Consider the following 12351-nt stretch of genomic DNA (forward strand, 5'->3'; position numbering starts at 1 on the left):
TCTGAAAGAATCTACGAGAAAAAAAAAATTCCTGGAACTAATAAGTCATTCTAGCAAGGTTTCAGGACATAAGGTTAACATAAAAAAGTCAATTGCGTTCTTATATACAAACAATAAACTAATGGAATTTGAAATTTAAAATATAATAGTATCTATATTAGCACCCCCCAAAATGAAGTACTTTGGTATAAATCTAACAAGATATATACAAAATCTATATAAGAAAGACATAAAACTCTGATGAATAAAATCAAACTAAATAAATGGGGAGGATTTCCCTGGTTGTGCAGTGGTTAAGAATCCGCCTGCAAATGCAGGGGACACGGGTTCGAGCCCTGGTCCGGGAAGATCCCACATGCCACAGAGCAATTAAGCCCATGTGCCACAACTACTGAGCTTGCGCTCTAGAGCCCGTGAGCCACAACTACTGAGCCCACGTGCCGCAACTACTGAAGCCTGCGTGCTTAGAGCCCGCGCTCTGCAACAAGAGAAGCCACCGCAGTGAGAAGCCCGCACACCGCAACAAAGAGTAGCCCCCGCTCGATGCAACTAGAGAAAGCCCACATGCAGCAATGAAGACCCAACACAGCCAAAATAAATAAATAAATTTAACGAAAAATATAATAATAAAATAAATGGAGAGATATTCTATGTTCGTGGATCAAAAGATTCAACACTGTCAAGATATCAGTACTTCCCAACCTGATCTATAGATTCAATGCAATCCTAATCAAAATTGCAACAAGTTATTTTATGGGTATTGACAATCTGATTATAAAGATTATATGGAGAGGCAAAAGACCCAGAATAGCCAACTCAGAGGACTAATACTACCAGGCTTGAAGACTTACTGTAAAGCTACAAGAGTCTAGAGAGTATGATATTGGTAAAATAATAGACCAGTGGAGCAGAATAGAGAACCCAGAAATAGACCCCCATAAATATAGTCAGCTGATCTTTGATAAAGGAGCAAAGGCAATACAATGGAGCAAAGATAGTCTCTTCAACAAATGATGCTGGAACAACTGGACATACACACGCAAAAAAAAAAAAAAAAGAATCTAGACACAGATCTTATGCCTCTCACAAAAATTAACTCAAAATGGATCATAGACTTGAATGTAAAACACAAAACTACAAAAGCTCCTAGAAGATAATGTAGGAGAAAACTTATACGATCGTTTTTGTTGTTGTTGTTCTTTTTATTCGGTACGCGGGCCTCTCACTGTTGTGGCCTCTCCCGTTGTGGAGCACAGGCTCCGGACGCGCAGGCTCAGCGGCCATGGCTCACGGGCCCAGCCGCTCCGCGGCATGTGGGATCTTCCCGGACCGGGGCACGAACCCGCGTCCCCTGCATCGACAGGCGGACTCTCAACCACTGCGCCACCAGGGAAGCCCAGTAACAGACTTTTTAATGACAGTGATGACAAAATGGAGCTGGGCTGTCTGGGGCTTTGAAATCAATCTCAAAGTTAGTGTCTCTGGGAACTGTTAGAAATTCTGTCTCTTCTTCGAGTTCAGAAAAACACACAAACACATACACACAAAACAAAAAGCCCACTGCCCATGGATAAAGATATGGAATACATCAAGTTTGAAGAACGCCACTTCCTTTAATACCTTTTAACTGTGACTTTCCTGAAGTGTAGCGCCACTGACAGCATAACAATCTTGGCTGACGATGACACTCTTCATTTGGGAAACAGCATTTTTGGTGTCCAGCAGGGAAGTTTGTGGAATGTTTGCATATTGCAGTGAGGGACCTCTGTGGGACACTCCTCTCAACATCAGAGGGAAATAGGAGAACAGACAGAGCCGTAGAGAGATTGTTCTCATATTCTTCTGTAGATGTTAATTCCCACAATTCCTCTTTCGCTTTACTTCTAGCTTCCCTTCAAGCTCTTTGCCTTTATACCACCTTCTCTCTGCCTTTGTTGCTTACGTAGGAAAGTCATTGGATCTAGAAGTCATTGCCAGGCATGGTTCAGAATTTACTCATTAATTCATTTAGGTCTATCACCCCATCAGTCTCTATCCCTTTACCATGGTTTATTTATCCCCATAAAATTTTCTACTTGCCACCTGATTTTTAAAAAATAACACCTTTATTATTGAGATATAATTCACTTCATACAATTGACCTGTTTAAAGAGTATAATTCTATTTCATTGTATTCACAGAGTTGTGTGACCATCACCACAATTGCATTTTAGAACATTTTAATCATCCCCCCAAAAAACCCTGTACACATTAGCAGTGTCTCTCTACTCCCCCCTCTCCCTAGACTGGCAACAACCATCTATTTTCTGTCCCTATGGATCTTCCTATTCTGGGTATTTCAGATAAGTGGAATTACGATTTGTGATCATTTGTGACTGGCTTTGCTCACTTTGTGTAATGTTTGCAAGGTTAATTCATTTTATAGCATATATCAGTAGTTCATTTCTTTTTATTACCAAATAATATTCTTTTGTGTGAATATACCGCATTTTATTTATCCATTCATCAGTTGATGGACATTTTGCTACCTGATTCATGTTCATTTTCTGTTTCCCACTCTAAACTATAAGCTCCATGGCCTTCCCTGGTGGTGCAGTGGTTGAGAGTCCACCTGCCAATGCAGGGGACACGGGTCCGGGAGGATCCCACATGCCGCGGAGCGGCTGGGCCTGTGAGCCATGGCCACTGAGCCTGCGCGTCCAGAGCCTGTGCTCTGCAACGGGAGAGGCCACAACAGTGAGAGGCCCACGTACCGCAAAAAATAAAATATAAGCTCCATGTGTATCACTTTTTTTTTTTTTTTTTTTTAACCACTCTACCCCTAGAATTTTGCCCAGTACCTGGCACTTTATAAGAGTTCAGGGAATTCCCTGGCGGTTCAGTGGTTAAGGCTCCGCCCTTTCATCACCCAGGGTTCGGGTTCAATCCCTGGTCCAGGAACTAAGATCCCACAAACGCCGCAGAGACATCAAAAAAAAAAAAAAAAAAAAACTCAATAAATTTATCACATGAAAGACTCTATCATTCATTCACCTAACCAAATTTAGTTAAGCATCCACACACACATTTGTGTTGATGGGGGCATGCAGGAAAGTTACTCTGGGGAGTGGAAAGCAGGCAGCCAGCTAAGGAGGGAATGACAATCATGATCTGTGACCTGTTTTTCTCTGACATCCCCACATCAATGATATACGCACACCCAGGAACTAATTCAGGGGTTACGCGTTTGAAAAGCTGGCATCCTCCACCCCCAGGAGTGAGCGGTGGGTAAGGGTCTGGACTGGGCGCCAGGTCAGAATTTTCGTGCGCAAGAGGCTCTACCCACTGGGGCCCGTCTGGGGGAAACACAGCCTCAAGACTCTTCCTGCTGATGCAATCTGCAGGAGGGCCAGCGATCGCCGCTGCCGGGGCCAGTCTGCGAGGCGCCCGCCACGTGTGCCCGCCGCCACTCCAGCCACTTCCCCAGACTCGCGCCGCCCGGAACGCCTGGGACGCAGCGCCTTTGCCTCCGCTCTCCTCGAGCTGCTCTCACGGCCGACCGAACAATGAAGGTAACTGCTTATGATTCTGACTGTATTTTTACAAAACGTGTGTGTGGATTGAGCCTGCGATTCCTCGAACGCACAGTTGGCAGAAAGGGGAAGGAGGAAGGACCACACGGTTTTTTGCCACGCAAACGTTTGCAATTTTTCCCTTATCAGTCATCGTCGGACAGGACCTTACATTCTTCTTCTCTTCAGACTTCTGCTTAACCCCGCTCACAGGATGTACCGCCCTCCTCAAGCTCTTTCACAACTGCATTCGTGAACCGAGATAAAAGGCTGCTCGCAGCTCTTTCCCCTGCCTGTTTTGAATCGCGGAAAGGAAGAGGAAGCTCTTCTCAATTTTATAAGATGCACAGGAGGTGGGGAATTTCGGAGGAGAGGTCTGGGGGATGTCACTGGCTGTAAACGAGTTTTCTGCTCGGTGTTACGTTATAAAAGAGGGAGGTGCAGAACTAGGTAAGGGGGGCTGTCTCACCGCTATTAAAACAGAAGGCTTGTCTTACTTAGTTTCTTGTGAATAGTCAAGCTTCTAAGAGTTACAAATCAAAGAATCCTAAGGGCATCCTTTTACTCAAGAACACCCTAGGGCTCGGGGCTTTGGGACAGCCTGGAGGGGTGGGAGGGGGAGAGTGGGAGGGAGGGAGACGCAAGAGGGAAGACACATGGGAGCACATGTATATGTATAGCTGATTCACTTTGTTATAAATCAGAAACTAACACACCATTGTAAAGCAATTATACCCCAATAAAGATGTTAAAAAAAAAAAAAAAAGAACACCCTAGGGTCTTTTATTCTTATGCTAATCAAGGATAATTAGCCCAGCTGCCTATTCCTTGGGAAGGTTTATGTGTAGAAATGAACAGATTTAAGGGTTCTGTTTTCCTGGTCCTACACGCTGGAAAACTGCAATGATATGATAAACTGAAGGGCAGCTTTTTTAAAGGAAAATGAAGGATGGGCAAGTAGTCCTGCCTTCTAACATCTTGGAAGTAGGAGATTCCTATATGCAGTCTGAACTTTGAGGAGAAAAAAAATGAGTTTCAGAGTTTCCAAGGAGAGAGATAAGTATGGTTTTCAACTGGGCTTATCCACAACCCATTCCAGTCTACAGTTTCACTTACGAGAAATAATATGTCAGTGGTGCCTTTTCACCAAACAAAAATTTCCACTATGATTAGGCAGGAAACGAGTGGAAACGTAGTTCGGTATTAAGAAGAGATATGTAAATGCGCCGCGGTGAAAAATTCAGCAGCCGTCCTCTTCTAGAGTTAAGACATTCTATTTCTGACTTCTCATGCCTGTCTACTTTCAGCTGAAAAATACACTTTGATTGAGTATTGAATTAGTGAGTAAAAGGAGAAAATTATGAGAATAAACAGTCTTGCTTTTCCAACTTTCCCCTGTACCATGTGGAACTGTGGTTGATTATCTGTATGTAGTTGATTATCTGTAAGTTCATGGGTGCTTTAACATGAGCCCGAAACCCCCTTCCCTTTTACGAGGTACTTTTTATAACACAGGAACTGAAGATATCTTCAAGTAGTCTCATTTCTGTTTTCTGATATCTTACTAAGATTAAGAAAGAAATGCTTATGTATTTTAGGCATGATCTAAGGAGTATTTAAGGTTCCTTTAAGTGTGTTTTTATTATTTCAAAAAACCTTTCTACTACTCTTTTACCTAAGTATTGCTCATACTTAGGTCATCATTTAAAAAAAAAAAGTTATTTGCACAAGACACCATGATAGGCTGTGTCCTCAGCAAATTTTCCAGACATGGTCTTGCCTGGGAGCTATTATTTTAAGATGGACACATACAGAATGGGCAACCGAGTGAGCACAATAGCGTATACATTGAATAGGATGTGTATAAAAATGGTAATTACATACTATAACTTACTGAATTAAGGTGAAGATTTATAAGAGACACATATCTGAAAGAACAGAGATAAGAAGTCATTGGCAGGGATGCATGGTTAAATGAAGGGAGAGGGCTGTTTGTGTGTGTGTGCTTGCAGGGGGCCCAACAGGGCGTGGGGCAGGGAGAGGGGATTCACATTCCAGACACAGGATGTGGCCCCTCAGGCCAGGCTCAGAGATGCATAGCTAGTTAAGCAGGCCTAACAAAAGGGCATTGGTAGAACCTGCAATGGTGAGAAAGAAAAAGGGAGAACAAAAAATGAGAGTTTAATTTTGGCCAATATTTCATTCAGTGAGCTTCCATAATAAATAACTTCATTTAATTTTAGAACTACAGAGAAAAAGGAAGATGAGTTAAGAAAATTTTCCATTTGTATGCAAGAATTTCTCTTGCCTGTCAGCTCATTGAACCTGAGAAGGTCTAATCATTTGAAATGGGCTTAAAACCTTGTGAAAGAAAGTTGAGAACAGTCCTCTGATTATTACAGAGGTTTATGCTAAGAATTAAAATCAAGTTATGGTTTCCTTCAGTAGTTGTGTATCTCCCAATTATTTTCATAATTTTAGATGTTATCCCTTACATCAGGTCAGGACTTTTAGTTCTCTAGGGGAGGAAAAATAATTTTCCCTCTACCCTTCTAGATTCTTGACTAAGATATCCCTGTAATAAAACACAGATTAACAGGAAAACAACCCCAGAAGTTTAATAACATGTATACCTCCTGATTACATGAAAGATACCCAGGAAAACGGAGTCCCTCCCTGCAATGGCCCAAGCTATCGCCTTAAATATCATCTTCAGCTAAAGACAAAAGAAAGATGCTGGAGCAGTGGAGCAAACCAGCTATGGGAGGTTATCAGACAATGCACAGAAAATTACCGATTTAAGTCGGTACCTTCTCGGTACAGAGAGGGAGACACCCTTACAAATAGGGATTTCCCTTGTAAATGCAACTTCTACTCTGTTTTCAAATATTCTTTTGTGTCTGCAGCCTTTCAGAGATAATCAGTTCAAAATAATCCTTCTGCCAAAGAGGCATATTTTAGGGGTGATCCATTCTGCTCCCCTTCAGTTCATTATTTCTAATATTAAGAGATAGACCAGGGAAGGGTTGACCTAAAACAAATAGACTGCGGCAAATATTTCTCCAGCAAAGATGGGTTTGTTTGGGATCAGCAGAGAATTGCAATTCGGGGTTCGCGACCAAGGCCAGCCACAAGCAAGTCTCTGCACAGCAAGGAAAGAAGTCTTTATAGAGGGGAGGACATTGGAACGGCTCTAGTAAACAGAGTCCAGTGCTCTTCACTGACCAAGTTGCTGCTGGAGTCTTTCTTCTTCTCGTTGGGCTCTGCTGTCATTGTGGGCCCGGAGAATTCCCTCTTCTGGGCTCCTGACTCTATTAAATTGAAGTTTCTGTAATTTTTTAAAGAAGTGCACAGCTGGATAGTATAACCTGAGAGGTCTAGGCTTATGAGTAAACTTTTTCTGTGCATAAATGAAGAGTTGTTTCTAAACTGTGGGTGCTGTGAGTGTTCGGGTTAGTTATATCTTTGGGGGTTTCAGGTTGTTTGCCTCTCTGAATGGCCTCTCCTCAATGGGTGTAGAAAGATGAAAATGAAGAGTTTTCTCTCTTATTTTAGGCTTGGCAACTGTAATTCCTCTAACTAACAGATGTCACACTACGGAAACCCAGTGGAATGTTCAGCCTTATTATGCCCGAGGGGATTCAGTTACCCCATTAGACTGAGAATCTGGTACCTCCCATGATAGACATCATTATCCCAGGCAGCCTCCACTTCCTATATGGTACATCATTCTTTCTGAGCACAGGAGGATACGGTGGCTGGTCTGCTCACTTTACAGTTGTAAATGTGGGCAGCCTTTGTGTTGTAACTTTATCCCCTTAACAGCTGTCCAAATGCTCTAAACATTTAAAGTGACATATGGTAAACATTCCTACTGATGGGCTTTACCGAGTCTCTGTAGCCCATTTGGTAATACACGTCAGTGGCCATTCAACTAAGGCTACTGAAATTGGAATCCATGTACGTCAAACTTGGGTGCAACTCACATGTTTAAAATGTTTCCAAATGAAGCATTTGGGATGCTCTGATTCCTAAACATAACTTTGTAACTATTTGCACACATTTTTATCAGAAGATCTAGTCTATGATTCGCAATGTCAGTTGTAAATATGAAGCCACCACAGAATCAGTCTTTTCTATCACACAAGGGTTCATGATGTACCAGTTGCGCCTGTGCTTCTAATCAGTCTTCTCAAATCTACAAGATGAATAATAGTACCCTAGAAATTGAGGCTTACATCCTTAAAATAACTTAGAAACTGGATCACCTTATTAATACAGTATAGCATATAAATATTTTCCTATTGTCACATAGGCCATGCCCCTTCTGTGGGAAAAGCCATTTTGCAAAATATTTCTCTCATGTTCGGTGATTAATGGGAGAAAGAAAATCTTAAAAAAAAGAGATAATCGTGCTCCAGAAATTTAGGGAAAAGATCAAGATGAGAAGAAAAAGGAAGACAAGTGAAAAAAAAAATAGAGGGAATTACATCACAACAAGCAATAATCAGGAAAAGTCATACTGAAAAAGGTGAGTCTTCGTGATTGAAAAATTTGTAAAATTCACCTAGTTCCATTAGTAGTCTTATATTTCATCTAAAAAGAACCAATTCATTAGTTTTTTAAAATTTTGATATGTAGATCTGAATATTTGATCAATTGCATGTACAGTCTATCCCCTAGTCTGAGAAATGTTTTTGCTATTTTGACTGGAGATGGTTAAGAATCCTAGGACATAATTAGACTTCAAATTCTACTTGACTCCTTATAAATCTAGACAGAAGGGGCACCTGTTGGGATGTTCTAAACCAAACAAGCTACAAATGTCTCTTCCGTGACCAGCAAAGACCTCAATGGATTTCCGGCCTAAGGCCAAGGGTGGATTCGCACACGATGATCTCTCAGCAGTTGTTAACATTCCATCACTATTAAAGGGCAATTTTGCCTAGTACGTTTCATTTCATTTTAGCTGATTCAGATTCAAAGTTATATTGTTTTGATTTTAGTACTAGATATTAGTGCAGGAATCTGAAGTCACAGTAAATGTTTCTTTGAACTTTGAAGATAAAAGGTAGAGTTAAAATGGAGCTGTAAGGTCACTTGAGAAAGCATAATAATGCATTGCTCAGGGATTCCATGGTTTTCAAGGTTAGTGAATGGTTTGTACTTGCAAGGTTAGTGTTGGTGTTCATAGTAGAAACACATCCAGGTTTTGGGAAGGACTTCTTTGCTTAACAAAAGTGAGATGCTTTATATTTTTAAATGCTATATAAGTTACGTAACATTGAATTGTAACCTCAAAACAGTCATATGGGGCTTCCCTGGTGGCGCAGTGGTTGAGAGTCTGCCTGCCGATGCAGGGGGCGCGGGTTCGTGCCCCGGTCCGGGAGGATCCCACGTGCCGCGGAGCGGCTGGGCCCGTGAGCCATGGCCGCTGAGCCTGCGCGTCCGGAGAGGCCACAGCAGTGAGAGGCCCGCGTACCACAAAAAAAAAAAAAAAAAAAAAAAAAAACAGTCATATGAGGAAAGCATGGCGACTATTATTAACTCCCATTTTACAGGCAAGGAAAATGAAGATCAGGAAACTCACTTAAATTGTTTAAGATCACAAACTGCCCAACATTACAAGAAACTAGATATATTTGATTCCTAGTCCAGTGTGCTGTCTTCCCTCACCGGTGGTTCTAGCTCTTTTTGGGTCTGATGTCGCTTTGCAAATCTTAGAAGAATGGATAATCACCTCAGCAAAATGCACAAATACAAATAGGCACCAAATTTTATATCTAAATTATTTATTGTTAAAACCAAGGCAATGCAGTCCATACAGCATGAAAGACTAGTGGAAAATACTGAAATGATCTAGTTATTTAGAACAGTGGAGTGCTACTGGCTCTTGCACCTGAAATCAGCTGAGATATGTAAATATATAAGCAAGAGAGCCACACTGCCCTTTGAATATTGAAAATACCTGCCTTTAGTCCAAAAGGCAAGCAGTTATTTTCTTTGCCTTTTAGCAACACATGAGTTATCAGTTTCTTCTTTTTATCTCTTAAAGTACATAGTGTAGTGGAGGGAGAAAAAATTTTCCTCTTTCCTTTTAGGTTCATTTCCTGGCATCATGCAAATTAGGCTGACAACAGACAGATTAACAAGAGAAAACCAGAGTTTATTAGCTCTTGCAGCTTGCATACATACAGGAGAAACTCAGTGATGAGTAACTCAAGGGGTGGTTAGAGCTTGGGTTTATATAGCATCTTAACAAAGAGAAACAAATTTGAAAAGGCAAACGTTTTAAGTTTCCAAGGGCAGCAAACTGTGGGAAGGTAAGTATATGGGGGATACTAGTGGGGGAATATTTGTGCAGGTCCATCTCAGTACTGACTTTCTGTCTTCTTCATGGCTGTAAAACTTCTTCAGGAGAGGAGATTTTTGGCAGTCCTCTTTTCTCAGAAGTTTCTGCTTTTAGTCAGAGAAGGGAGGTTCCAGGAAGCCTTCCTGTTGCATCTGTTCATTCATTTTGAAGTGTAGGCATGGCTGTTTTTATTAAACAGGGTTAGTATACAATTTCTTAGCAGAGTTTAGTAGTCTGGGGTGCCTACCCTTCCCATTTCATTGGTAACTTCCCTACCCAAATAGGTCTACACGGCTATGTTGCTACCAGATGACCACTGCCTCAGCCGCAGCTAATTACAGCAAGGGTGGATATCTGGCCCAAGTCCAACCATCTTTCACTTCTTTCTTACTCTCTTATCCCCTACATTCAATCAGATACCATATCCTGAGGATTCTGTTTTATCTGTTTCTGTATGTTCTCTCTTTTCCATTGCTGGTGTACTGATCTATGCTCTCATTACTTCTTGCTTGCATTATTTCAAAAGTCTCTCAACTGGTCTCAAGATTATTTTTTCTTAATTTTCCTAAAGCATTATTTTGATTATGTCATTCACCCACTCAAAATACCTCTATGACTTCACCATTGTCTACTGAACTGAACTTAGTGCATGAGGCCTTTTTCTAATCTATCCTCTCTTCTATGTGGATGTGCTCCTCCAATCATTATGGAGGATTTGCTATTCCTCAAAATGAGCTTTTGCATTTCCATATATTCATTTCTAACTGCTTCTTCCTCATACCTCCTCCCCATTTGTGCCCTCCATCATGCCACTCACCATGTGGCTCAGCCCCCAGGCACTTTTTGAGAAAGTGACTTGTTTTACAGTAGAATGAGTATGGGTGGAAGATGGTAAGGTAAGAGTAGGGCTACCTTTTGAAGTCAGGAAATAAGATATTGATCATATCTTGCAATTTCTGCACTCACATTTCCTCTCTTCCGTGAACCTTGTACCATCATTGGGGCTCTTACAGATATTGGTTGAGGTGAATCAATGACCACTTTCTAGACTTCCTAGATCCAGATTAATTTATTCTATTTTATACTTCTTTGTTTTCAAACAGCAGATACATTTTTTTCCACATCTGGATTTATTTGAAGTCAAAGTTTTAATTGACTCCCAAAAGATAGAGGGTTATAAAACCAGACAACAGTTAGTACTTACATGTTTTAATGCTTATTGCCAAATTCAATTTATACAGCTAGTTTTTCCTGATTGATTTTTTAGGGGTGGTGAAACTGTACATAGATTGTAAGCATTCATTGCACACATTTCTGGGAAAGTTCATTCAAAAAGATGCTACATAACAATACGAACTGGACCCATGAAAATCATAAGGATCAAACTCAACAGTGCCAGTCCACTAAATCGCTACCGTCTTCAGATTTACGCAGTATGTAAAGAGAAAGCGTCCCTGCCACATCCCAAGCAACTGACTTAGAATATAGAACAAAGTCATGTGTCTAGGAATGTTAACAAATTCCAATACTGTTTAACATGGGGATTTTGTTGTTGTTTGCAAACAAAGCAGTTTTTAAGCAAACTAATTAATGCATACACAGACAAATCCAACAAAAGAGGCACTTAGAAGCAGTGTTCATTGAATATTAGAATTTTGAAAGAAAAAAATCTATTAGGTCATTTTAGGCATTTACTTCTGCTAAAGAAGGATTGTTCTTTTGAGTTTATTTTTCTAGCTTTCAATTCTATTCCACTTAAAAACCTAAAGAACCAAGACTTCTCAAATCTTCTGTGGACAATTTTGCCACTTACTATATTCACTATTTAAAAGTTTCCTGATAATTATTTTCCTTTCCTTTTAGTTCTGTATTCTATTTGCTCTAATTAGTAATGTCAGTAGTTCAGTGAATATGTAGATAGAGGATGTCAATAAGTCTTGTGCTCCTTTAATTATTTCATGCACGTCTCTTACATTAACACTGTGTCTGCTGGTCTACCGGCACCTTTCCTCCTCTTGACCAATGTTCTTAGAACATTTATTCACAGTAGTCCATCAGTCTACCATTTGATGTTAAAAGACAACTTTTTTTTTTTTTTTTTGGCTGCGTTGGGTCTTTGTTGCTGTGCGCGGGCTTTCTCTAGCTGTGGTGAGGCGGGGCTACTCTTTGTTGCGGTGCGCGGGCTTCTTATTGCGGTGGCTTGTCTTGTTGCGGAGCATGGGCTCCAGGCACATTGGCTTCAGTAGTTGCTGTGCGTGGGCTCCGTAGTTGTGGCTCGTGGGCTCTAGAGTGCAGGCTCAGTAGTTGTGGCTACAGGGTTAGTTGCTCTGCGGCATGTGGGATCTTCCCAGACTAAGGCTTGAACCCGTGTCCCCTGTATCGGCAGGCGGATTCTTAATCACTGTGCCAGGGAAGCCCGGACCTCATTCTCTTTTACACCTTATGAAT

At 41.1% G+C, this 12351-nt stretch overlaps 1 protein-coding gene across 1 annotated transcript in view; it reads left to right on the plus strand.

Moving 5' to 3' along the window:
• The first annotated feature begins 3365 nt into the window (after nt 1–3365).
• The window catches only part of BCAT1 (branched chain amino acid transaminase 1), a 109379-nt gene continuing 100393 nt past the window's right edge, over nt 3366–12351 (plus strand). The window contains exon 1 of the mRNA XM_032645898.1: nt 3366–3551. Within this exon, the coding sequence (XP_032501789.1) occupies nt 3546–3551 (6 nt within the window). The 5' untranslated portion in view covers nt 3366–3545. The remainder of the gene's footprint in view (nt 3552–12351) is intronic.

The sequence above is a fragment of the Phocoena sinus genome, chromosome 10 (genome assembly GCF_008692025.1).
Source record: "Phocoena sinus isolate mPhoSin1 chromosome 10, mPhoSin1.pri, whole genome shotgun sequence".
NCBI lineage: Eukaryota > Metazoa > Chordata > Mammalia > Artiodactyla > Phocoenidae > Phocoena > Phocoena sinus.